The sequence below is a fragment of the Taudactylus pleione genome, unplaced genomic scaffold, assembly GCF_031769625.1.
Source record: "Taudactylus pleione unplaced genomic scaffold, aTauple2 ptg000154l, whole genome shotgun sequence".
Classification (NCBI taxonomy): domain Eukaryota; kingdom Metazoa; phylum Chordata; class Amphibia; order Anura; family Myobatrachidae; genus Taudactylus; species Taudactylus pleione.
The window spans coordinates 16,687,729-16,713,637 of NW_028284556.1; the positions used below are offsets into that span (position 1 = coordinate 16,687,729).

The 25,909-nt window shown below is 40.3% G+C and overlaps 1 protein-coding gene across 2 annotated transcripts in view; it reads left to right on the forward strand.

Annotated features, from left to right (window-relative positions):
- SYNE1 (spectrin repeat containing nuclear envelope protein 1) overlaps window positions 1-25,909 on the forward strand; it is a 546,802-nt gene that overhangs the window by 482,615 nt on the left and 38,278 nt on the right. The window contains exons 133-139 of one of the 2 annotated variants that reach the window (XM_088474380.1): window positions 2,733-2,915; window positions 5,134-5,271; window positions 7,573-7,764; window positions 8,553-8,883; window positions 12,282-12,350; window positions 14,325-14,467; window positions 22,441-22,567. In XM_088474380.1, coding sequence (XP_088330506.1) covers window positions 2,733-2,915; window positions 5,134-5,271; window positions 7,573-7,764; window positions 8,553-8,883; window positions 12,282-12,350; window positions 14,325-14,467; window positions 22,441-22,567 — 1,183 coding nt within the window. The remainder of the gene's footprint in view (window positions 1-2,732; window positions 2,916-5,133; window positions 5,272-7,572; window positions 7,765-8,552; window positions 8,884-12,281; window positions 12,351-14,324; window positions 14,468-22,440; window positions 22,568-25,909) is intronic. The other variant, XM_088474381.1, reaches the window with a different exon arrangement.

The following is a 25,909-nucleotide window of genomic DNA, read 5'->3' on the forward strand; positions in this document are numbered from 1 at the left end:
TCCATATCGCTCTCACTGGCCCCTCCTTTGCTCTTTTGTTGGCCTCTCCATAGCGCTCTCTCATTGCCCCCTCCATAGCTCTCACATTGCCTCCTCCTTGCCTCCTAATAGCTCTCTCATTGCCTCAAACTCTCTTCATAGCTCTCACATGCCCTTCCATAACTGTCTCTGTCCCTCACTTCTCTCTCTTTGCTTCCACATTGTCCTCTTACCTTATTACACATTGGGACAGGCTCCTGCTGTAGTGCTGTACCGCTGTGTGCTCCAGTTCCTATGCTGCTTGGATAGGAAATGTTTCACTGTCTCCACTTTTCCCCCCAAACAATCACATATTTTTCATGTGGTAGCAGGGTGGGGTTAAGTTCACATGGACTACAGAGTTTGAGCTTAACTATGGTTCATAGCTCACACACTCAGACCTGACTGTACATCAGTGGGCCAGTAGCCTTGGCAACCTACTCCATACAATGCACATTCCTGTTATGCTGCCACATAGCCTCGCCTATTTTCCACATGTATTGCCTGTATATATATGTTTTAATGAATAATTCTGTGACTCTGATCCCTATTGTCCCCCCTTCCAATGTATAGGGTCACCAAGTGCTATTGTCATTAACTGGATCTCCTTATTGTTGTATCATTAATTAACTAATTATACAACAATAAGGAGATCCAGTTATTGACAATAGATATAGATAATAGATAAATGAAACAGCCTCTGTACTGTTTACCCCATTGTAATTCTTCATCTACTCTATGGTGCCATATTAATAAAATTTATTATTATTATTATTATTATTATTATTATTATTATTAATAGTAATAATAATAATTATAATGTCAGGTTAAAACAGAACAATGATTTTTACACTCATGGTTCAAATGTCAACATTTACATTTTGGGTTTTAATGCTCATCTAAAAGAGAAGAGTTTATGTAGACTTGGCCAAAGTGGTGAAATGCTTTGTTCTGTATGTCCCAGCTGTTTCTTGAAAGTTTTAGGTTACGGACAGGCGTGACTGTAACAAGGCAGCTGTCTGAGGCAACATTTTTTTTGCATGGGGGAGGGGTTCCTGTTGGATGGAATATAGTGTTGTTTATTAAGTTGTAAGTGTCCTTGCCGGCTTAGGGTTGTATTGCTTGAATATTTTTCAGGTAGAAAATCACTGCAACCATAAGAGCTCAGTCTCTCCCATAGTAACAGATTAAAAGGGGAATGGTCCTCTCCTGTCACCTTAGTGCTATTCAGCTAGGAAAGTGTTACATGCTGCATAATCACTCTAGTCTAGTGTGAGAGGGGAGAAAGTTCCCACTTCACAATTCACATCAGTCTGTCATCACCATCCTATTGATTGAGAAATTATGAACACGGCTTTTCTGTGACACAGCCTATAGTCTAAATGCTTTATCTTGGCTATAAAGGTCTTATAATGAGTGAGCTGATAATATTTTATTTTTATTTTTGCTGTATATCAGACTAATGTAAATGTGTACACAAGCCTGTGTAAGCATTACACATGTTGCATTCTCCGGCAGCTGAGAGGTTATGTTTTACCACATAAATCACAGTCATAATATTTCTTATGGTGCATACACACGGTCAGAATTTGTAGGACGATATTAACAATATCGTTTGTCATTATATCGTTCATATCGTCCATTTTTGGCCCCTTCCAACCCACAAACGACAGTTGATGCACAGGCACAGATGGTCGATAACGACCATCGCCCATGCATGCAGTTCAACCTGGTCGATATCGACCAGGTTACTATAGGGACCAGCGATCATTGATCGCGGGTCATTATAGTCGTTTGGGGGTTGGTGGTGTGCTGGATGATTGATATCGATCATCCAGCACATACAGGGCGATCAGACAACGATATTGTTATTGTTGTCTGATCTGACTGTGTGTATACACCATTAGACTGTGTGTTTGCATGTGGTACGCAACCGGTCACTGTGTAACACAGATTAACATTCACCAGTGTCACAGTAAAACAAGAGCACATTTGTGTTTGTGAAATGTCCATCAGTCACTATGATGATGTGAGTCATTTAATAACGTAACAGTGTTTATATCACAGCTGTCTGACACTTTCCCAGCTGCTTCTCCCCATGCACCTGTCCTTTCTTCCATACTTCCCCTGTACTGCAGTAACCTCTGATATAATTATTTGTATCAGAGGTTACTGCAGTTATGTTTTATATTTGACATTTGCTGCAGGCTATATGTTAGTGATGATACATTATATTCTATGTGTGAGTCAATAAAGCAGAATTTTATTATAGACACTAATCATATTCAGTCCGGATGTGGAGATAGCTTATTGACCTAGTCAGTAGTAAGAAATTTTCTCTGAGAAGAGATCTCAGGGATTGTGTAATTGTAAAAATATGCATATGTAAAACCACACACGGCCTGATCAGATTATTTCTCACCTCTCAAACTACTGCCGTATACTAAAAGATCATATTATAATATTGTCAGTCACAAACTGTAGGAATGTTTATCCATTAATTGAGCAAACACTGAGGACAAATGAGGACAATTCGATTCGACCGATTATTAAAGCTTAGTTTTACAAATAATATAAAATATTGTCCCTATATCCTTCACTGTATTCCTTCTCATTCCAACAGTGCAGGACTTAGTATAGATCTGGGGTGGAACTATGTCACAGGACGGTGTCGCCAACAGTCATTGTAAGTGTACAAACATATATGTTTTCAGGCTTTCCAAAGACAAGTTCATGAGAGTCTAACTCAGCTGGAGCTTATAAATAAACAGTACCGGCGCCTGGCTCGGGAAAACCGCACTGACTCGGCATGTAAGCTAAAGCAGATGGTCCATGAAGGAAACCAGCGGTGGGACAACTTGCAGAAGAGAGTCACGTCTATTCTCAGGAGATTGAAGGTTCGTATTATATAAATGGCTTCCATCACTGAGCAAACACAAGAGTTAAAGACATGGTAAATCTCTCAGGGCAAGATTCAGGTTAGCACCATTGCTGGCAGTTCAGTAATCACTAATGTTCTGTATTTCAACTTTATTAACTTCATTCTCGTTAACACAATTGCCCAGTGTAAGTACTTTTATTTTTCTAGTCTTCTGTAGCCATATATAATAGGATTTTTGGTCAATTTACCGTTGAATCCTTTTCTCATAAGCAGGTTGGGGAACACTGGACCATGGGATTGTCGGTTGGGACTGGAGCTGGCACTTAATATAACTATAGCTTTAAATCCTAGCTCCTCCCCTCTGCAATCCCATCAGCCCAGTCGTCTTCTTTAAAAGAGTCCGGAGAGGAGTAGCAGGAACCCCGTGAAACTGTCAGAACAACCAAACAAACCAGTAGGGAAAAAAACGTTGAAGAACCAAACACCTCACACGCCTGAGCGTGAGGGAGGGAACGCAGTGTACCCCGGCCTGCTTAAGAGAAAAGTATTCAATGGTAAGTTGACCAAAAATCCTATTTTCTCTTGCAGCAAGGCTGGGGAACACTGGACCATGAGACGTTCAAAAGCCGCCCCCAGGGGAGGGAACACTCAGTCTGTCTGAACGGAGATCTGTACGCCCAAAGTGGGCGCCGCCGGAGTCAAAATAAGAACCCCAAAGCATAGCTACCTACAAGGGCTGCAGTGCAGCCCATCAAAAACGTGCCCTACTCCTCAGGCAGTTAAAGATTCCTGGGCTGATGGGATTGCAGGGGGGAGGAGCTAGGATTTAAAGCTACAGTATCATTAAGTGCCTGCTCCAGCCCCAACCGACAATCCCATGGTCCAGTGTTCCCGAGCCTTGCTGCAAGAGAAAATAGTTTAACAAGTGTTAGAAATGATGATCCCTATGACAAAATAAATCATAGCATAAATCACACCCTACAACTATGTCCCTTCTAAAGTTACAGCCATACATTTATCAAATGTGTAAATAATGGAGACTAATCCTTGACCCTTATCTATATACAGTTTGTCATCCTACCAACTACTGTAGCACATATGCAAAGCATACACTAAATACAATTTGCACAACAAGCAATATCAAAAGGACATATACAGATAATAGTTTTACATAAACAGTGAAACTTGACAATATCAGAGTAATCAAAAAAGAGAAATGATCTGAGAAAACGGGGCAGCAGGGAAACCATTGGCTATTTTTATTGTTTTTGTTTTGAGATAGGAAACAACGCTGCAGTGTCATAAAATTGAACAACATTTTTATAAATATATATAAATGAAAAGGGACCAGTGTGCTGAACCCATAAATCATTTGATTTACAGTCTTATACCTGCCAACATACCTGTATTTTGGCAGCAGCAAGTGGTATGGTCCTACCTGGCATGGAAATGGGTTTGGCGGGTGGCACGAGTTTTGTTGGAACAGATTGTGGGTTGGGGGTGTGGCCTTAATCTTCATAAATGATATGTTGAAGTTATTGCCACAGTCTACAAGGAACTTTATTTAGGATTGTGACCAAAGGAATTCTAAGCAGAACACAGTGATGTGAAAACAAAACTATAGACAGTCACCAAACATACAGTAATACATTTAATAATAGATACTGTAGTACAGAGTAACTCACAATAAAAAACAGTGAAATTGGGATAAAGATCACAATCACTCTCCATCCAAACCTGCTAAGATCCAACCACCGTCATTCTAGTGAAATGTGGTTCTTGGGACTATTAGGCAGTACTCATATAGTACAGCACAGCATATACTGTATGCCTATAGAATTCATACCATTTTTTTTTACTAAAAGGTTTTCAACCTTCAAGTGACTATTATTTATTGTCTCATACATGGACCTTGGCTTCTAGCAAATGTTAGTGAATATGTTAGCTTTTCTTTCTAGGTTCCCTCTAGCTGCTAGCCATTTGTGTAAATCATTAGACAGAGGTGTAATAAAATATGATATAAATCTGATGCCTGAATACAGTGCAGACATCACAGTGGAGCTGTTTCATTTTCCCAGGGCAGCGATGCTCAAGGTTTTTTTATTGCTTGTTTATTTATTTATTGTTTACCATTGTTCTGGGACCCCAAAAGAAGCAATTCCCAGAATGTCCCTTATAACTATAGTATATTAATAGTTTTTGTTTTCTCATCACTTCTGTTTTATTCCGTACAGCACTTTATAGGCCAGCGAGAAGAATTTGAGACTGCACGTGACAGCATCTTAGTGTGGCTCACAGAGATGGACCTTCAGTTAACAAACATTGAGCATTTCTCTGAATGTGACGTGCAGGCAAAAATTAAACAGCTCAAGGTAAGCAATTCATTATTCAGGAATAACTGCTGTATTTCTGACAGAGCCAGTGCAGATGGAAACTATGGCAGGGGCATACACAGTATTTTCATGGGGTGGATTCTAGCAATATTTTTGTCAAATTTACATACATTTTCACTACTGTATGTGAGAAGCAAACCGCTTTTCAAAGCGGGTTTGGCTGCTAGATTTAAGGGGCAACAGTATTAAATACAAAACATGCCCCTTTAAATATATATATATATGTATATATATATATATATATAGTACATAGATGTGTACTTGCTCATCTAGCATTAATAATCCATCCAGGGTACTGAGTTGATTAATTTGCATACACTTATATATCTGTGTGCGACTGAGGGGTCTACTTACTAAGCAGTGTTAGGAGATAGAGTGAAAAGTGATAAGATTTAGCCAGTCAGCTCCCATCTGTCATTTTTCAAACACAGCCTATGAGATGGCAGTTAGGAGCTGATTGGCTGACACCTTATCACTTTTCACTCTAACACTGCTTAGTAAATACACCCCCTAAGTCTGTAAACGGAACACTGCCGTGGAAAAAAGCTGCGCCCATTGCATAGTAGCACTTCGTATACAGATTCAGAGACTCAGTCGCACACAGATATACAAGTGTTGCATATAAAATGAATCAGCACAGTCTCCTGGTACTGCGACTTTGACGCTTTTTCTGCAAAAAAGACACCCAGCGCTATTAGAGTCTCATGGGGCCAGGCACGCCAAGAGGGGCAGTTTGGCACAACTGCAGCAAAGACGAGTGAGGACACATCTATACATTCTAAAGCTCAGTGACGTCACAAGGGGTTGCGGGTCACACCCGGATGTCACCCGCCGAGGTGACACCAAAGTGCTGACTCTTCAGTGACAGGAGCTGGGTTCTGCACTATAGCATTATGTGCAGCACTCTGCTCCTGACAGAGTGAGGGTGCCGGCACTGTACGCAGACTGATCCCCGGGGGCAGTCCGCATCCCCGGGACCCCCGTAGTGACCAAAACAAGGGTTCGAGCTGTGAGGCCACATCCCTACCCATAAGGCCAAGCCCCCAACTTGCAAGGTTCCGCCCCCTATCCGCACCGGATGTCACCACAGGAGGGATGCTACTGCTGCATCTTATTGTTGCTTGGTGGATTCAGGGCATGCATAATCCCCGCTAAACACACCAATTTATATTTATTTGTCAGCTCAAAGCATGGGTCATTGCATGTTACTACAGTAGCTGAACATCGCTGCATATTTGCAGAGCCATGGAGCATAAATGCCATTATACTGATTAAGAGGACTGTATTGCAGTGAGTACCAAGGGATTTCTCTCATGTGCTGTTTCAATTTATTCTACCAACATCTAAAGGATTATTATTCCAGCCTATTTGTGACTTAATATTCCCACATCTGTGGAAGACTCATTTATACCTTATTTCTTTGTTTGGATGCAAGAGACCTGACACTTAGTTTCTATTTGAGACGGTTACTTTTACCATGCAACTCTGTAAGCAACAACATTGAGCCTGTATTTTGCATATGAGCCTGTATTTTGCATATGCTCTACGGTACTAGTAAGTTACTAGTCTATATTCTCTTAAATTGTATTGATTTTATTGATTGTCATGTGTTAGTATTCATCTACTCTCGGGAGCTTATAGCTTAATATATGTGTATTATTCAATAAATGTATTTATATTAAATTTTTTGTTGATACAGTGTTCATGATGTTATACGCGCCTTTGCGGTATATCCTTGTTTTAGCTCTCTTTGGTATTGGAGAAAGGTAATCTCCAATTCTGCAAGTTGGCAGCGACATCCTCTGAGCCATACTCACCACAGGTACCCAATAGGCGCCAGGGTTAATTTTGTGATCACTTCCCCCCCTAGTGCCTAAACCTAACCCTCTCTCTAGTGCCTAACCCTCCCCCTAACCCCACTACTTACCATCGGGACGCCGACATTCTGAGAGCACCGGCATCCCGCACACAGGGATTATGACTATATCCCTCTGAGACATTAATAAACAGACCTAAGTGTAATAATGGTATTTGTTTTAAATGAACATTAAAGATAAACATTGAATATATATTAAAATCTGAAGATTATTTTGGTAAAAACACTAATTGACTTTAGCAGACTAAAGAGCAGGAAGACAGGGTAATGAGGACTGAACAGCTGAAAACATTGTATATTGTATACCGATATAATAAATGTAGCAAATCAGAAAAAGTTTATTTTAAATGATCAAAAAAATACTCCTACATGGTCATACAGGTAATGTGCTGTTGTTCCCTTAGGCCTTCCAGCAAGAGATTGCCTTAAACAACAATAAGATCGATCAAATTATTACCCAAGGTGAACAGCTCATAGAAAAAAGTGAGCCCCTCGATGCGGCTGTTATTGAGGAGGAGCTGGATGAACTCCGGAGATATTGCCTGGAGGTCTTTGGTCGTGTCGAAAGATATCATAAAAAGCTCATCCGTCTTCCGGTATGTGTTTCTGCATTTTTCTGCGCACCACTGCTACTTGGACTATAATGGGTAAGGCCTATGACCGCTGGATTATTGGGGCACATATTAAATATACAGTATAAACCGTCCCAGAAATAATGTCATAATCAATTTTTTTTATGATCATATTAGTTGTTATACAAGGTATTTCTGTCAATCATGTCACACATTAAGCAGGTTTATAAATGCAATCTCGAAATGAGATTAGTGGGATTATAGCCAAAATAGATAGAAACACATGGTATGCCTTATTATAGAGTCTTTGAAGCACAGTTGTCATTTTGTAAATGTAATAACCAAAATTTGCTAATATCATTAGTGACAAACAATGTACTAAAACTTCTTACCAGTTACTGCCAAAACAGTTGGAACATTCCACTTATGGTCAATGTCAGTTCTGGCTGTCAACAGCGATTAGATGGAAGAGGTGTGAAAGAGGGGGTAGAGCTTGGTTCCCTTGTTGGCGGCTTTTGATTGGTTCATGAGTCATAAATCAGATGCCATCCTCATTACCACTGCCTGCACCACTTCCTTACCCCTTTTTCTGCAAAAGTAGCATTTACCTTAAAGGGATAATGGCTTTAATGTTGAATACATATTAAAATTACATTTAGCTTTATAATAAAACAAACTCGTATATTTCAGAAGTACAGCAATTGGTGCACGTAAAACATAAAACGAAAGCCATTAAATTGAAAGTAAAGTGGTAATCATTAAACACCTAACTTTTCAATGACCCTTCCTTACACACTGCTGATTATTTCTAGTTGACAGATGATGAGCATGACTTCTCTGACCGAGAAGTGGATGGAGATGAAACCGCAGATCTGTCTGATCTTCAGTGGCACACGAAGAGCACTGGTGGCCTTCTTTCCCCTCTACCCTCATCAAACCACTCATTGTCACTGATTGTTCCTATGAGGAGTGAAAGATCAGGTCGGGACACTCCTGCAAGTGTGGACTCTATCCCTCTGGAATGGGATCACGACTATGACCTCAGTAGGGACTTGGAGACAGCAGTTTCTCAAGCACTACACTCAGATGAAGAAGACGAACGTGACAAAAATTACTTCCTTCAAGGAGCAGTTGGTTTATCTGGTAATAATAATTTTTCAGTAACAGAAATAAATCAGAGCAGATACTGTATGTTTTCACATAACTATTTTTGTACACTGATTAGTCTAAAAATACAATGTTTGTTCGATAAACATTCTAGTTTGAATTATTCATTTGTTTTACAGATTTTATTGCCAATATGTTTTTTATAATATTTTTTTCCTTGTGCTCTATAACTTTATTATATGTTAAAAAAGGTCAATAGATTCCAGGTTGATATATATACTATATACAGTGTGCATGTACAGTATTTATAGATAGAAAGCTATATAGGGGATACGTTCAGTATCCTGGCGCAGGGGATGCCGACGCTTAGAATACCGGTGCCGGGATACGTTTAGTATCCCGGCGCAGGGGATCCTGGTGCTTAGAATACCGGCGTCGCCATCTACCCATCCTACATATAGATATTCGAAACTGTGAGACTCTCATTAGGTACCTCAGAATTTTATATATCAACAGAAGAAGACTTTCCCTCAACTTTTAGACTAGCATTTGTTTTTTTTTTTTTAGCAAAATGATAACTATGGAACATTCTAATCATAGGCAAACACAAGGGGGGGTTTCCATCTGCCTGGAAACCCCCCTCCCCAGCCCACACCATGACCACAATAGAAATAGTAATGTAATAGAATTTTACTAGTGCTGAATGTTCTTCTCAGTATCACAAATGAAAAAATTAGCCCATACCTGTGGATATTTTAACATGTATCAGTCAGTAATAAATAACCTGTGCACCATCTAGGAGATCTGGAAAACATTAACTGTTAGGGATGTGCTGCTATAGAGCCCAATATGTAAATATATGTCCTGGGCAGTGCTAGGTTATTCTGTTGCTCCCCCAGACTCCCGGACTTGCTTTAGTACTCTGGAATGGTGCCCATATCTAAAATAAAAACATTCAGCTCAGGCAGAATGGCCCTACTGCCGCATTTAATGGCTTATTGCACAGGTTCTCAAACTCGGTCCTCAGGACCCCAAACAGTGCATGTTTTACATGTCTTCTCACAGAATCATAGGTGAAATAATTAGCTCCACTTGTGGATATTTTAAAATTTGTCAGTGAGCAATGACTACACCTGTGCACATGCTGGGTAACCTGGAAAAAGTGACCTGGGTGGGGTCCTGAGGACCGAGTTTGAGAACCTCTTGCTTATTGTGATCGCTGGTCCTGTATATGCTGGGATTCTGACACAATATACTTTGTATGACGCATATTAAAGCTGGATAAGTGCTAATTATGCTCTCTTCATGGACTGGCCACACTCACAGTAAAATGAAGCATTTGGAAACCCCCCTCTAGAAATCCTGCGTTTGCCACTGCTAATACCAAATATGGCAAGTTTCTGAAACTTTTATACATATCGCTGGCTGTTACTAGTGGTTGGTTTTTAGAAACAAAACTTGCATATTATGTCTATGATCAGTTACTAAGGTTGTATTATTTAACATATCAGTTTGTGTCATTTTTGGGAAATCTGTATTTATTTAAAAACATGAAACCGTAAAGACATGTACCGAATGCATTTGAAAATGTCTAAACCATTCATAATCATCAAGGCTACAAAAGCTAGGAGGGAGGAACTCATGCTTATTTCTTATCTTATTGTTTATTAAATGGGTTGTACATTCAGCCAATTCTAAGGGGGCATTTCATTATTGGTGATGTGCAGCTGCGTACATCACAGAATAACTACAGTACCCCAACATGACAGATTTGGCTGCACATGTTTATGGGGAGCAAGGAAATATCTGCAATGTTAGTGGTCACAAGGAGCCATGAGGAATGCTGGTACCTTGTGGCCAGTGCCGATAACAGTTATAGACATTTTGTATGAAAGTGACAGACTTGGGAGATATTGGAAAGTGGGCATCCTGATGCTCAGAGGGTAGCAAGTGACCAAACATGAGAGAGAAGGAAACACATAATTGGCTTACTGTGTCTGCAGGCAGTCAGATACATGCCTCAGCAGCCAAATACACTCCCCCACCTTAAAGTGGCTCCAGGGTAGATTGCTGGGAAATACAGCAAATGTCTGTTGTTGCTGACTTGGTATACAGCCCCCTTAATGGCAAAGGGGCCTGATTCAGAGTTGTATGTAATGCCGATCTTTTCACAATAGAGCAATTTGCATGTGTCGAGTGGTGGCATCACTTACATGTGAGACGCACGGTGCGGACTCCTCTTGGGCAGCTACTAGTGTACGCGTGGCTAAAAAGGGGGCATGGTCTTGTGGTGGAGGGGCATGGCCTCACAGCACGAACACCCGGTTAAGTCACTCCGCGGGTCCACACTGCCCCTCGGGGACCAGTAAGTTCACAGTGCCGCCTCCCTCACGGTTTCAGGAGCCAAGTGCTGCATATAATGCTACAGTGCAGCACCTGGCTCCTGTCACTGAGGGGGAGTCGGCACTTTGGTGTCACCCCTCGGCGGGTGACAGCCAGGTGCGGCCTGCACCCCCCCTTGTGACGCCACTGGTGAAGAGGTACGTTATCATAACAGCACGCTGCAAAAGCGTTACTCGCAGTGTGATTTACAGACAGGGTGCGTTTGGGGGTGGTAAGAAGGAGTGCGTGCATAAAACACAGCGGTATATCTTTATAGGTTCGAGGGCGTGTCATATCCTGCATCTACGATCCCGCACACAGGAATCATGGCTCCGGCATCTCAGTAATGGAGGCCATTCTAAGTGACCATCACAGAAAAAGTCGATGTTTGCATGATCTGCGTCCCATGCTGCGTAAGTGTACGCAGTTACGGCCAACTGTGATGGCTCTGGTGGGCGTCTCATTACATGTGCCGGCTGATGCTGCATTAGCATATTTGCGCACATCCACAGCTATGAAAATCACAGCTGCGCGAGCATTAGTGTACAACTATGAATCAGGCCCATGCTTAACAGACAGTCAAAAACACAAAGTAAAAAATATGTCAATTTTTAGCCTCAAATACTTTAGAACAGCCTGTTTTATAGTTTATTTAAAAAAGCACCATTTATAAATGCAAATAATTACTGAATTTACAGCAAATGTAATGTGGTGAAACATATTCTAGTTTTATAAACTGCAGGTTAGTTTAGACTGTTTTATTTTATATTAATTTCCTATCCTTTACTTTTCTTATAAAGTGCATTGAAATATCAACACTAGCCTTTAAAATAGGTTTAGTAACAGGCTTTGGATATTGGTGCTAAGTACATTAGATATTATAAATATTACAATGCCAGAGACGAATATTCACTGTGGCTTAGTCGGGACAGGCTGGATGGTGTAATAATTGCTGGACGACCTGCCAGAAGATCCCATTGTAATTATATACTGCCTGGCTTCACAAGATTTTTACGTCTTCCACCTACTTAGCCTGTCCTTTGTCTTTACAGATATAGAAATTACCGAAAGCCCAGAAGCCTATGTTAAACTTACTAAAAATGTTCTGAAAAATTGCACTGGTAGGCTAAATGCCAAGATATAGAATCTAACTGCACAAAAGTATCAATCCTAGCTCCATATCACAGCTTCAGACAAATTTATCTAACCTAGCGAGCTCCATATCACAGCTTCAGACAAGATCACTTTATCTAACCTAGCGAGCTCCATATCACAGCTTCAGACAAGATCACTTTATCTAACCTAGCGAGCTCCATATCACAGCTTCAGACAAGATCACTTTATCTAACCTAGCGAGCTCCATATCACAGCTTCAGACAAGATCACTTTATCTAACCTAGCGAGCTCCATATCACAGCTTCAGACAAGATCACTTTATCTAACCTAGCGAGCTCCATATCACAGCTTCAGACAAGATCACTTTATCTAACCTAGCGAGCTCCATATCACAGCTTCAGACAAGATCACTTTATCTAACCTAGCGAGCTCCATATCACAGCTTCAGACAAGATCACTTTATCTAACCTAGCGAGCTCCATATCACAGCTTTAGACAAGATCACTTTATCTAACCTAGCGAGCTCCATATCACAGCTTCAGACAAGATCACTTTATCTAACCTAGCGAGCTCCATATCACAGCTTTAGACAAGATCACTTTATCTAGCCTAGCGAGCTCCATATCACAGCTTTAGACAAGATCACTTTATCTAACCTAGCGAGCTCCATATCACAGCTTTAGACAAGATCACTTTATCTAACCTACAGTAGCGCTGATGTCACATGTCTGTCACATCTGTCACATTTTGCATGTTGGTTTTAGAACTGATTATTAACATGTATAAGCATTATAGTTAACAACAATCTTTTTTTGTGCTTTTTACAATTTGCAAATCATAAGCAATAACGATATTTGTCTCCTTGAAATAAAGCATAATTTGTAATTCTCCAGGAAGGATCAGTGAGTCAGGGTTATATCCGCAAATCTGCAAATTGGATGTCATTCTTTGGTTCTATGCACAGTCACTTATACCTAATGAGTCGGCTCTGAGTCATCAGAATTCTGAGAATCTTTGATAACTGGACATGCGACATGATTTAATAAGAACAGGGTTGTTAATAAAAGTTCATTTGATTCATTGACACAAGACAAACAAAAGAAATTGGCAAATATTTTTGGCATAAATATATTTGAAATTATGTTGTTGTGATCAGTAAAATGAATGGGCACATGGATCAGCAACAAATAAAATGATTCAAAACAGGATCTATGGAAAATAGGATTATACTGCGTCAATCTGTAACTGTATCAGAAGAGATGGAGATCAATGTGAGGTGCCCCTCTCACAATACTCCATTGTATTTCTTCACTGATATTATGCAGTAATAGATCACAAAAGTTTGGACAGGATTGAAGTGATTGGCTGGAAAATTCATTGTCATAGCTTGTACCAAATAAGAGACATGGATGGAGCGAGGCAAGTTTGTCCATTTCTCACCAACGTCCATACTGTAGTGTAGCTCAATAAATAGTGCATACGTATCTTTAAAATCACTATTGTCATTGGCTGTCTAGGATTTATGATCAGACCCTTAATATGTAAATATATATTTATGAAGCAGAAATATAATATAGAATTAGTATTGGTTTTATGTATTTTTTGTCATCATCTCCATAGTGTGTACATACATATAAGGACATTTGGCTCACTTTGACTGCAAGTTGTTGTTTATAGTAATTAAGTAGTGTAAGGTTATTTTGTTGGATAACTATTATTCCCTCTATATTTGTAGTTTAAAACTCAGTTTTGATCATAGAATAATTATCATCAGTATCTTAGACTTTGGTTGTCCCTGTGCACTAAAGTAAATACTTACTTTTCCATCTGTGTTTTAACATACCCAGCAATAGTTATTAATTATATTGTCTGCATGCAAGCTACATTCATTCTTATCTATGTACTGTACACTCCTTCAATGTACAAAGTTTGATCATTCAGAAATCATGATTGATAGAAATGTTTTCATTGTATCTCAGGAGAGTCGGGTTTGTTAGAAACACAGATTCGTCAATTAGACAAAGCATTGGACACCAGCCGCTTTCATCTACAGCAGACTGAGAATGTTATTCGCAGCAGGACACCCACTGGTCCTGAGTTAGACTCCAGTTACATGGGATATGTAAGTAGTGACTCTGTGGAAGCATCCTGTTTATTCTATCTAAACCAATGCTTCTGAAATGTCAGAACTAGTTGTCTGCTTCAGTAATGTCTTCCAAGCTAAGCAAAACAGATAATATGCTATTGTAAAATCAATAATATTAGTGACTTACATAAGTTTTACCTTGCTGATATAATGCGCTGAAGCAAATAATACTTAATTTTTTGTTGTAACATTAGTTTTATAGTCAGCGTTGTTTTGAATGCTGAATTGTGCATTGCTTTGATTGTATGGCAAACCCCTATAATGTACTGAATGTACAATTATTTTAGGACTATAACTTGTAACTCACATGATATCCATGTTGTAATAAGTGCATTTCAGCCTCCATGTATTATGCTGTAAGCCTATTTGCATTTATATAATTACACATATGCATAACTGTTACTGCCCTGTACTGCATTTATATAACTACATATACTCATTACTGTATCTGCCCTGTACTGCATTTATATAATTACACGTAGGCATAACTGTATCTGCCCTGTACTGCATTTATATAATTACACATACTCATTACTGTATCTGCCCTGTATTGCATTTATATAATTACACATACTCATTACTGTATCTGCCCTGTACTGCATTTATATAATTACACATACTCATTACTGTATCTGCCCTGTACTGCATTTATATAATTACATATACTCATAACTGTATCTGCCCTGTACTGCATTTATATAATTACATATATTCATTACTGTATCTGCCCTGTACTGCATTTATATAATTACATATATTCATTACTGTATCTGCCCTGTACTGCATTTATATAATTACACATACTCATTACTGTATCTGCCCTGTACTGCATTTATATAATTACATATATTCATTACTGTATCTGCCCTGTACTGCATTTATATAATTACACATACTCATTACTGTATCTGCCCTGTACTGCATTTATATAATTACACATACTCATTACTGTATCTGCCCTGTACTGCATTTATGTAATTACATATATTCATTACTGTATCTGCCCTGTACTGCATTTATATAATTACACATACTCATTACTGTATCTGCCCTGTACTGCATTTATATAATTACACATACTCATTACTGTATCTGCCCTGTACTGCATTTATGTAATTACACATACTCATTACTGTGTCTGCCCTGTACTGCATTTATATAATTACACATACTCATTACTGTATCTGCCCTGTACTGCATTTATATAATTACACGTAGGCATAACTGTATCTGCCCTGTACTGCATTTATATAATTACACATACTCATTACTGTATCTGCCCTGTATTGCATTTATATAATTACACATACTCATTACTGTATCTGCCCTGTACTGCATTTATATAATTACACATACTCATTACTGTATCTGCCCTGTATTGCATTTATATAATTACACATACTCATTACTGTATCTGCCCTGTACTGCATTTATATAATTACACATACTCATTACTGTATCTGCCGTGTACTGCATTTATATAATTACACATACTCATTACTGTATCTGCCCTGTACTGCATTTATATAATTACACATACTCATTACTGTATCTGCCCTGTACTGCATTTATATAATTACATATACTCATTACTGTATCTGCCCTGTACTGCATTTATATAATTACACATACTCATTACTGTATCTGCCCTGTACTGCATTTATATAATTACACATCGGCATAACTGTATCTGCCCATTACTGCATTTATATAATTACACATACTCATTACTGTTACTGCCCTGTACTGCATTTATATAATTACACATACTCATAACTGTATCTGCCGTGTACTGCATATATATAACTACATATACTTATTACCATATCTGTCCTGTACTGCATATATATAATTACATATACTCATAACTGTATCTGCCCTGTACTGCATTTATATAATTACATATATTCATTACTGTATCTGCCCTGTACTGCATTTATATAATTACATATATTCATTACTGTATCTGCCCTGTACTGCATTTATATAATTACACATACTCATTACTGTATCTGCCCTGTACTGCATTTATATAATTACATATATTCATTACTGTATCTGCCCTGTACTGCATTTATATAATTACACATACTCATTACTGTATCTGCCCTGTACTGCATTTATATAATTACACATACTCATTACTGTATCTGCCCTGTACTGCATTTATGTAATTACATATATTCATTACTGTATCTGCCCTGTACTGCATTTATATAATTACACATACTCATTACTGTATCTGCCCTGTACTGCATTTATATAATTACACATACTCATTACTGTATCTGCCCTGTACTGCATTTATGTAATTACACATACTCATTACTGTGTCTGCCCTGTACTGCATTTATATAATTACACATACTCATTACTGTATCTGCCCTGTACTGCATTTATATAATTACACGTAGGCATAACTGTATCTGCCCTGTACTGCATTTATATAATTACACATACTCATTACTGTATCTGCCCTGTATTGCATTTATATAATTACACATACTCATTACTGTATCTGCCCTGTACTGCATTTATATAATTACACATACTCATTACTGTATCTGCCCTGTATTGCATTTATATAATTACACATACTCATTACTGTATCTGCCCTGTACTGCATTTATATAATTACACATACTCATTACTGTATCTGCCGTGTACTGCATTTATATAATTACACATACTCATTACTGTATCTGCCCTGTACTGCATTTATATAATTACACATACTCATTACTGTATCTGCCCTGTACTGCATTTATATAATTACACATACTCATTACTGTTACTGCCCTGTACTGCATTTATATAATTACACATACTCATTACTGTTACTGCCCTGTACTGCATTTATATAATTACACATACTCATTACTGTATCTGCCCTGTATTGCATTTATATAATTACACATACTTATTACTGTATCTGCCCTGTATTGCATTTATATAATTACACATACTCATTACTGTATCTGCCCTGTATTGCATTTATATAATTACACATACTCATTACTGTATCTGCCCTGTATTGCATTTATGTAATTACATATACTCATTACTGTATCTGCCCTGTACTGCATTTATGTAATTACATATACTCATTACTGTGTCTGCCCTGTACTGCATTTATATAATTACACATACTCATTACTGTATCTGCCCTGTACTGCATTTATATAATTACACGTAGGCATAACTGTATCTGCCCTGTACTGCATTTATATAATTACACATACTCATTACTGTATCTGCCCTGTATTGCATTTATATAATTACACATACTCATTACTGTATCTGCCCTGTACTGCATTTATATAATTACACATACTCATTACTGTATCTGCCCTGTATTGCATTTATATAATTACACATACTCATTACTGTATCTGCCCTGTACTGCATTTATATAATTACACATACTCATTACTGTATCTGCCGTGTACTGCATTTATATAATTACACATACTCATTACTGTATCTGCCCTGTACTGCATTTATATAATTACACATACTCATTACTGTTACTGCCCTGTACTGCATTTATATAATTACACATACTCATTACTGTTACTGCCCTGTACTGCATTTATATAATTACACATACTCATTACTGTATCTGCCCTGTATTGCATTTATATAATTACACATACTTATTACTGTATCTGCCCTGTACTGCATTTATATAATTACACATACTCATTACTGTATCTGCCCTGTATTGCATTTATATAATTACACATACTCATTACTGTATCTGCCCTGTACTGCATTTATATAATTACACATACTCATTACTGTATCTGCCGTGTACTGCATTTATATAATTACACATACTCATTACTGTATCTGCCCTGTACTGCATTTATATAATTACACATACTCATTACTGTATCTGCCCTGTACTGCATTTATATAATTACACATACTCATTACTGTTACTGCCCTGTACTGCATTTATATAATTACACATACTCATTACTGTATCTGCCCTGTACTGCATTTATATAATTACACATACTCATTACTGTTACTGCCCTGTACTGCATTTATATAATTACACATACTCATTACTGTATCTGCCCTGTACTGCATTTATATAATTACACATACTCATTACTGTATCTGCCCTGTACTGCATTTATATAATTACACATACTCATTACTGTATCTGCCCTGTACTGCATTTATATAATTACACATACTTATTAGTGTATCTACTCTGTATTGCATTTATTTAATTCTAGTCATTAATCTGATTGGTATATTGTACAAATGGAAAGCGCCTTCAGAAATGTAAATCACATCTGTATATGAAACCAGCGTTTTATGCTAGTGTTCTGTTACTGTTGTCACTAGTGTTTATGAGCAGGCTTGGCTGCAGACTTCATGGTGAACTATACTATAGTGGTAGGGCATCAGAACAGCACACTACATATTGTCATTAATGAAATAAGTAGCATCTTAAAACTATAATGTGTAAAACACATATTAGAGCTATGACAGATACATATGTAATGCTATCCCATTAGCTTTTTGCTTTTGCATCTGTTGCATTTGTTTTCATGTTCAGGTATGTAATGCTGGCCATACACCTACACGATGAGTGCCGATGCGACTCTCCGTGCCATTTTCCCTTCAATTCCCTGGCAGCTCCCTGGCAGCATCGGCCACACGATTGACACGCGATGTACATACGATCATTTGTTTAAAAAAAAAGACTGATGCACGCACGGGGAGATCCGTCATGCGTGCATCTGTCTGTAATAAAATTAGCACAGATGCAGGGATGGTTCAGTGAGAACCATCCGTGCATCTGTGAAAAAAAAAAAAAATTGTTTTAAAAATAAAAAACGGCGTGCACCCCCCCAAAAGAGCAACCAGCCCCGGGCTTTTAGGGACCAAGTGCTGGTTGGGCAACATACGGGGGACAAATGACGTACGGCTTCCCCGTATGTAAGCACAACCAGCACCGGGCTAGTCAGAACTGGCCCTGGTTGCCAAAATACGGGGGACAAATGATCTAGGGGTCCCCCATATTCTGCGCAACCAGCACTGGGCTCTGATCCGGTTCTGGAAATACAGGGGAAAAAATGAGTAGTGTTCCCCTGTATTTTCCAGAACCAGCACCGGACTTTTCCTAGCGGGGGGGCTGATGCCACAGCCTGGAGAGCCCTTTCACCGGGTCCCCCAGCCACAGCATCAGCCCTTGGGAGCTGGGGACCCCCCCAGTAAAGGGGTCGCCCTCTCCAGGGCACCCCAGTCCCAAGCTGATAGCCCAGGGCTATCACCACCACCCCTGGTGGCAGTGGGTTGCGGGTTGATATTGTATAGGTGTTGTGTAAAAATAGAAATGTAAATATTGTCTTTACAAGTACAACTGCAGGTCCCAGCAAGCCTCCCCCGCATGCTTGTACTTGGAGTACCACAAGTACCAGCATGCAGGTCATTAAGGACCCGCTGTTACCTGTAGTTCACCGGTAAAGAAATGTTTAAATATACACAGGACACACACTGTACACTATTAGTTTATTAAACATACATGCACTCACACACACATGCACACATACTCAGCTATGTAGATTATCCAAATGGTACCTGTGAAAAAGAAACATATTCACCGTCTCCTATGCGAGGTTCTGTCATCTTTGGTCCAAAGTAGTCATCCCACGGACTTGGCAAAAAAAACCCCAGGAAAATCCTGTTCCACGCATTAGATAACAACCAGGATCGCTGTTACCTCCCGACTGAAACGCTCAGATGCAGCTTCTTCCTTTTGAAGGGCCGTGTCTGAGCATTCATTGCCTGAGAGAGGTCAGCCCCCGCCTCTCTCAGCCAATAAAAGGCTCCCACCATTGACTACAATGGTGGGAACCGTTCATTGGTTGAGAGGCGGAGGGCTCGCCTCTCTCAGCCAATGAACAATTAGCGGCGGGGTTTCAATGGTGAATTCCCGTCGCTAAGCTCTCATTCGGGAAGTACCATTGTATAGAACAGTACTTCAGTTCGTGGATCGGGATTTTCGTTTTTTTTGGGTTTTTTTGACAAGTCCGTGGGATGCCAACCTTTACCGAAGAGGATAGAACCTCACATAGGAGACTGTGAGAATGTTTTTTTTTTTTCACAGGAACCGTTTGGATAACTTACTGGACAAGTGTACCGATGCTACAGAGATACATAGGTGAGTATGTGTGCATGTGTGAGTGCATGTATGTTTAATAAACTTATACAGTGTACAGTGTGTGTGTCCTGTGTTTATTTAAACATTTCTTTACAGGTGAACTACAGGTACCACCAGGCCCTTAATGCCCTCCAAGTACCATCATGCGGGGGAGGCTTGCTAGGACCTGCAGTTCTACTTGTAAAGACAATGTTTACACATCTATTTTTACACAACACCTATACACTATCAACCTGCCACCCACCACCACCAGGGGTGGCGGGGATAGCCCCGGGGTATCAGCATGGGCCTGGGATGCCCTGGAGGGTCGACCCCTTTATTGTGGGGGTCCCCAGCTTCCCAAGGATCCACAGCCTGGGCTAACTAGCGGTCAGGGCTGATGCTGCAGCCGTGGGGCCCGGTGAAAGGGCTCCCCTGGCTGTGGCATCAGCCACCCCGCTAGGAAAAGTCCGGTGCTGCTTCTGGAAAATACAGGGGAACCCTACTCATTTTTTCCCCCTGTATTACCAGAACCAGGACTGGATCAGAGCCCAGTGTTGATTGCGCAGAATACGGGGGACCCCCACGTCATTTGTCCCCCTGTATTTTGGAAACCAGGGCCGGTTCTGACTAGCCCAGTGCTGGTTGTTCTTAGATACGGGTGACGCTTACGTCGTTTGTCCCCCATGTGTTGCCTAACCAGCACTGGGTCCCTAAAAGCCCGGGGCTGGTTGCTCTTTGGGGTGGGGGTACACAACGGTTTTTTTTAAACCCTCTTTTTATTTTTTTTTCACAGATGCACGGATGGTTCTCACTAAACCATCTGTACATCTGTGCTAATTTTATTACAGACAGATGCATGCATGACGGATCTCCTTGTGCGTGTATCAGTCTTTTTTTTTTAACAAATGAAGCAGCTCGGATCGCATGCTGAAAAAAATGGCACGATCAGCATACGAACACGATGGAGAAGATGGACTGCACATCTGATCACACGATACTTTTTGACGGTTGCAGGAGCGCGCACCGCATCGTATCCTACCTAAAAAACCACACGATTTCCATACGTTCTATCGTACGCTGCGTTGAAAATCGGGGAATCGGCCGAAATTACGTAGGTATATGGCCAGCATAAGGGTGAATTTCAGGTCATGTAACACCATGGTGAGTAAGGAGGTCTTACTGTGCTGTAGGCATAGGAATTGGTTTAGACTTGTCTTTCAAAGTCTGGAGAGTTTAAACAGTAATTACAGTACATGTGTACACCGTCCTTGTTTGTACTGATAAATTCTAATGACCTTGATCCCTCTCGCCTTCTCTCTCACACATTTGCCTGCTTTTCATAGATTCCTGTGGGAGATGCAGAAGGAAGTTATGAAAAGAGTAGGCGGGCAGGATTTGACAATGCTATTCATGTCATCAAGTGGTCTGATTCAGAGTTAGGAGCAAATCAATACAGGAGCAATTGCACCTTAGCAAAACCATGTTGCACTGTGGACGGGGAACATTTAAAATGTGCAGAAATATTTATAGTTCAGAAAGGGCATGTCCCAGCTTACAGAAGTACATCGCATCGACTCATCTGCTCTTCTGTACGGCAGATGGCTATTATGAACGACGCGGTACTGTTATATGCAGTGCGTGTAATGTATCAATGTACCCATTTTTACTGTGGTGCTTACTGAGGTGCAGGCAGGAACTCCATTTTGGAAGAATTGAGTCTCCTGGACATTCCAGGACAGTAGGCAACTATGTATATATTTATAATTTTATTTGTTTACACCAGATGAAGCTTCTTGGAGAGTGCCGTGGGAGCATAGACACTGTGAGGCGGGTAAGCGAGAAACTGAAGGAGGAAGAAGAGAAGCTATCTGGTTTCATTAATTTGAATAGTACAGAGACACAGTCTGCTGGTGAGTTACATTTAAAGTGTATGTAAACATATTAAAGCATCATATTCTCTATAGTGCAAGGATGTCTGATTTATAGAATAACAAATTAGAAATATTTAAAGGGGCTCTAACCGTATTTTTAATTTCCCTGTGTATTTATGCACCGCGCATTTTATTGGATAACGCTATAAAGATATTCTTGTTATTCCCCTTGCCAAATACGCCTGAGTTTTGATTGTGCAACCTAATGTATCCATTTCAATTTATAAAAAGTGTTTGCTTTGCCATCTCATGAATGCTGCGAGAGCAACTATACCCTACTTTTGGAGGTCCTCGATTTTCCCTTTGTCTCTCGGTGGTTCCAGAGAGGCAATCAATATATGCTCATGGAGGATCTCACTTCTTCCTTGAAGTCATTTCCTCTGATTTTTTGGCCTGTTATAATTGGTTGAGTTTTAAGGAAACTTCAGAATATAGTAGACACATTACCCCCCCTCCCACACTTTTATTAGCACTGGCAACTTTTCCCTCCTTCTCCCCCTTCTCTGCTTCTCTTTTCTTCTTCCCTCTTCTTTCTTTATTTTATTTATTTTTACTTTTATTTTCCATATTGTTTTACAATGTATTTATTTTTCTTTAATCAGCCATGCTGTATATTGTAGTGTGATGCCAGTACTTTTTATAGTGGTATGTGGATACCTGGTTCAATTGCTTGCCTTGTGTCTGCATTGCTATTTAATATCAATGTGGTCTGCTATGGGCCATCTTTAGCCGTATGTATGTTGTACTGATTTGGTTTCAATAAAAATAGATTGTACAAAAAAGTTATTCTTGTTACAAGACTTAGGGGTCCATGATGTAAATTATCTGGGTCCGAACGGACCTCGATAATTAACATTCTAACTCTAAATTAACATTCTAACTCCCCTCGTACGCCAAGCAATTCATCATTGCACAGCTGATCCGAAAATCATCTTTTCATGCGAGCGGCTTCGCTGCTCCTACAGGTCACGCATGCGTACAAGAGCCCCGACGTCCGGCGGAAGGAGCCGGACAGGGGCGGAGGGATCCAAAAGGATCCCTCTTGGCAAACCGGGACTCCATCCCATAGGGAAGGAGCAGGTAGCGGGAGCACTCGCCATCTGTCCTAAAATTCCTAGTGTCATAAACTCACAATACAGTAATGTAGAAAAGTTGGATCTGCCTGGAATACATTGTTCTACCCGATAAATTCACTTTCAGGTGTGGACTACTGTATGTAAACTGTTGTGCGCTCTCTCACAACATTCTCTCTTTTTGTCTGAGCAGGTGTGTGGGGCCTGCTCATGCACAGTGCACATGCCTTATGATTTCAATAGATGATAGGCAGGGGCAGACTCACCACTGTTGCAAGGGTGCAGGTTCCTAGTAGCAGGATCCTGTCCACATATGTAAACAGGCTAGGTTATAATGAAACTAAAATATATATATATATAATTTACCTGCCTACAGGAGTCTATGAAGGATGTTGTCACCTGAGCCTATACAGCTGCATTATTCACTGTCACAGTGTTGGCCCTATGGGATGTTGCTTTGGTGAATGGCTCTATTACCTGGATGGACAGCCATACACCCTTCCCACCCCGAACCTTGAAAAGAAGTAAAGAGAATGAATAAGAGAAGGTGGGGAATAAAAAAGAGAATAAGAGAAGATGGGATGTTAGTAATGTAAGACGGGAGGAAGGGATGATGGGAGAGGGTGTAGACAGATAAAAAAGGAGGGTGGGAAGGAGTTGCTGGTAAATCAGGAGATTAGGAGAGTGACAAAGGGCCTAGCTGGAGATTAAAATGGAAGTGATCTTGTGAGAAAACCATGGAGCTCAAATAGTGGCAAATTTGTCAGGACACTCGTGCAGAATGCTGGATATGTATTCACGGTGGTAGGTGTTGCAGATGAAGTTGTGTAGTGCAGAAAAAAAAGAGTACCCAGATGTTACCAGTGGATAGTAATGTTGCAAAGGTGCAATTGCAACATGATTGATTAGCTGTTGTATAGGTTTGTGCAAGTTGGGATCAGACCTAGGCAAGAGGGAAAAAAAAGGGCATTGCATAACATAATACCAGTGAGAAAGGCAATAAGGCAGTGAACTGCTACCCAAAAACTCATAATTACCTGGCAGAACCACAATATGTGACCAAGGCCCTCATTCAGAGGTGGTCGCAAGAAGCGATCGCTCTCTCTGAATGAGGGCGGCCGCTTGATTTTTTAAGTGAGGCCTCCTGGTCACTAGCTAAGCTGTGGGTTACCACCCCAGCTTTAGCGACCGACCAGGGTGATGGTCGCGATGGTAAAGACCATCGCGACCATTGGGGCTTGCGACGTGACCCTATGGTTGGGTCTCGGCACTCGCAAGCCCCAGAGAGCTTCCTGCTCTGATCGAGCAGGAAGCTCCCCACTGACATTACTGCTGATGTCAGTGCGGCCGCCCACAAAACGGCAGGCGTTCCGTCAGGAGCGCCTCCGTTTGTGTAGCCACCCCCCTGTCCCGCCTACAAAACGGGGCGAGCTGTCGATCACCATCAACAGCCGCCCCTTTTGTAGTGAGCTCCGGAGCGAGAAAATCTCTCTCTCGCACCGGGGCTTGTGCACGCGCAGTGCGGCCGCTGCGCGTGTGCAGGGCCTTAACATCGACCCGGTTGCGAGCGCTCAGCGCTTGCGACCGGGTCTGAATGAGATCCAAAGAGTGCCCTCCTCCCCACAGCTCCTCCCGCATTTGTTAGAAGAAAGAGGGAAAATAGCATGTAGACAGGAAGGCACTAGGTACCAATGTAACATACAGTCAGGTGCATAAATATTGGGACATTGACAGAATTTTCATATTTTAGCCTCTATTCACCACCACAATGGCTTTGAAATGAAACAAATAAGATGTGCTTTAACTGCAGACTTTCAAATTTAATTTGAGGGTAATTGCATCCAAATCAGGTGAACGGTGTAGGAATTACAACGGTTTCTATATATGCCTCCCACTTTTTAAGGGGCCAAAAGTAATGGGACAAACTAAACAATCCTAAATCTAACTTTCACTTTTTAATACTTTGTTGCAAATCCTTTGCAGGCAATTACAGCCTGAAGTCTGGAACGCATAGACACCAGACGCTGAGTCTCATCCCTGGTGATGCTCTGCCAGGCCTCTACTGCAAATGTCTTCAGCTCCTGCTTGTTCTTGGGGCATTTTCCCTTCAGTTTTGTCTTCATCAAGTGAAATGCATGCTCAATCGGATTCTGGTCAGGGGATTGGCCATGGCATAACATTCCACTTTTTAGCCTTAAAAAACTGTTTGGTTGCTTTTGCAGTATGCTTCGGGTCATTGTCCATCTGC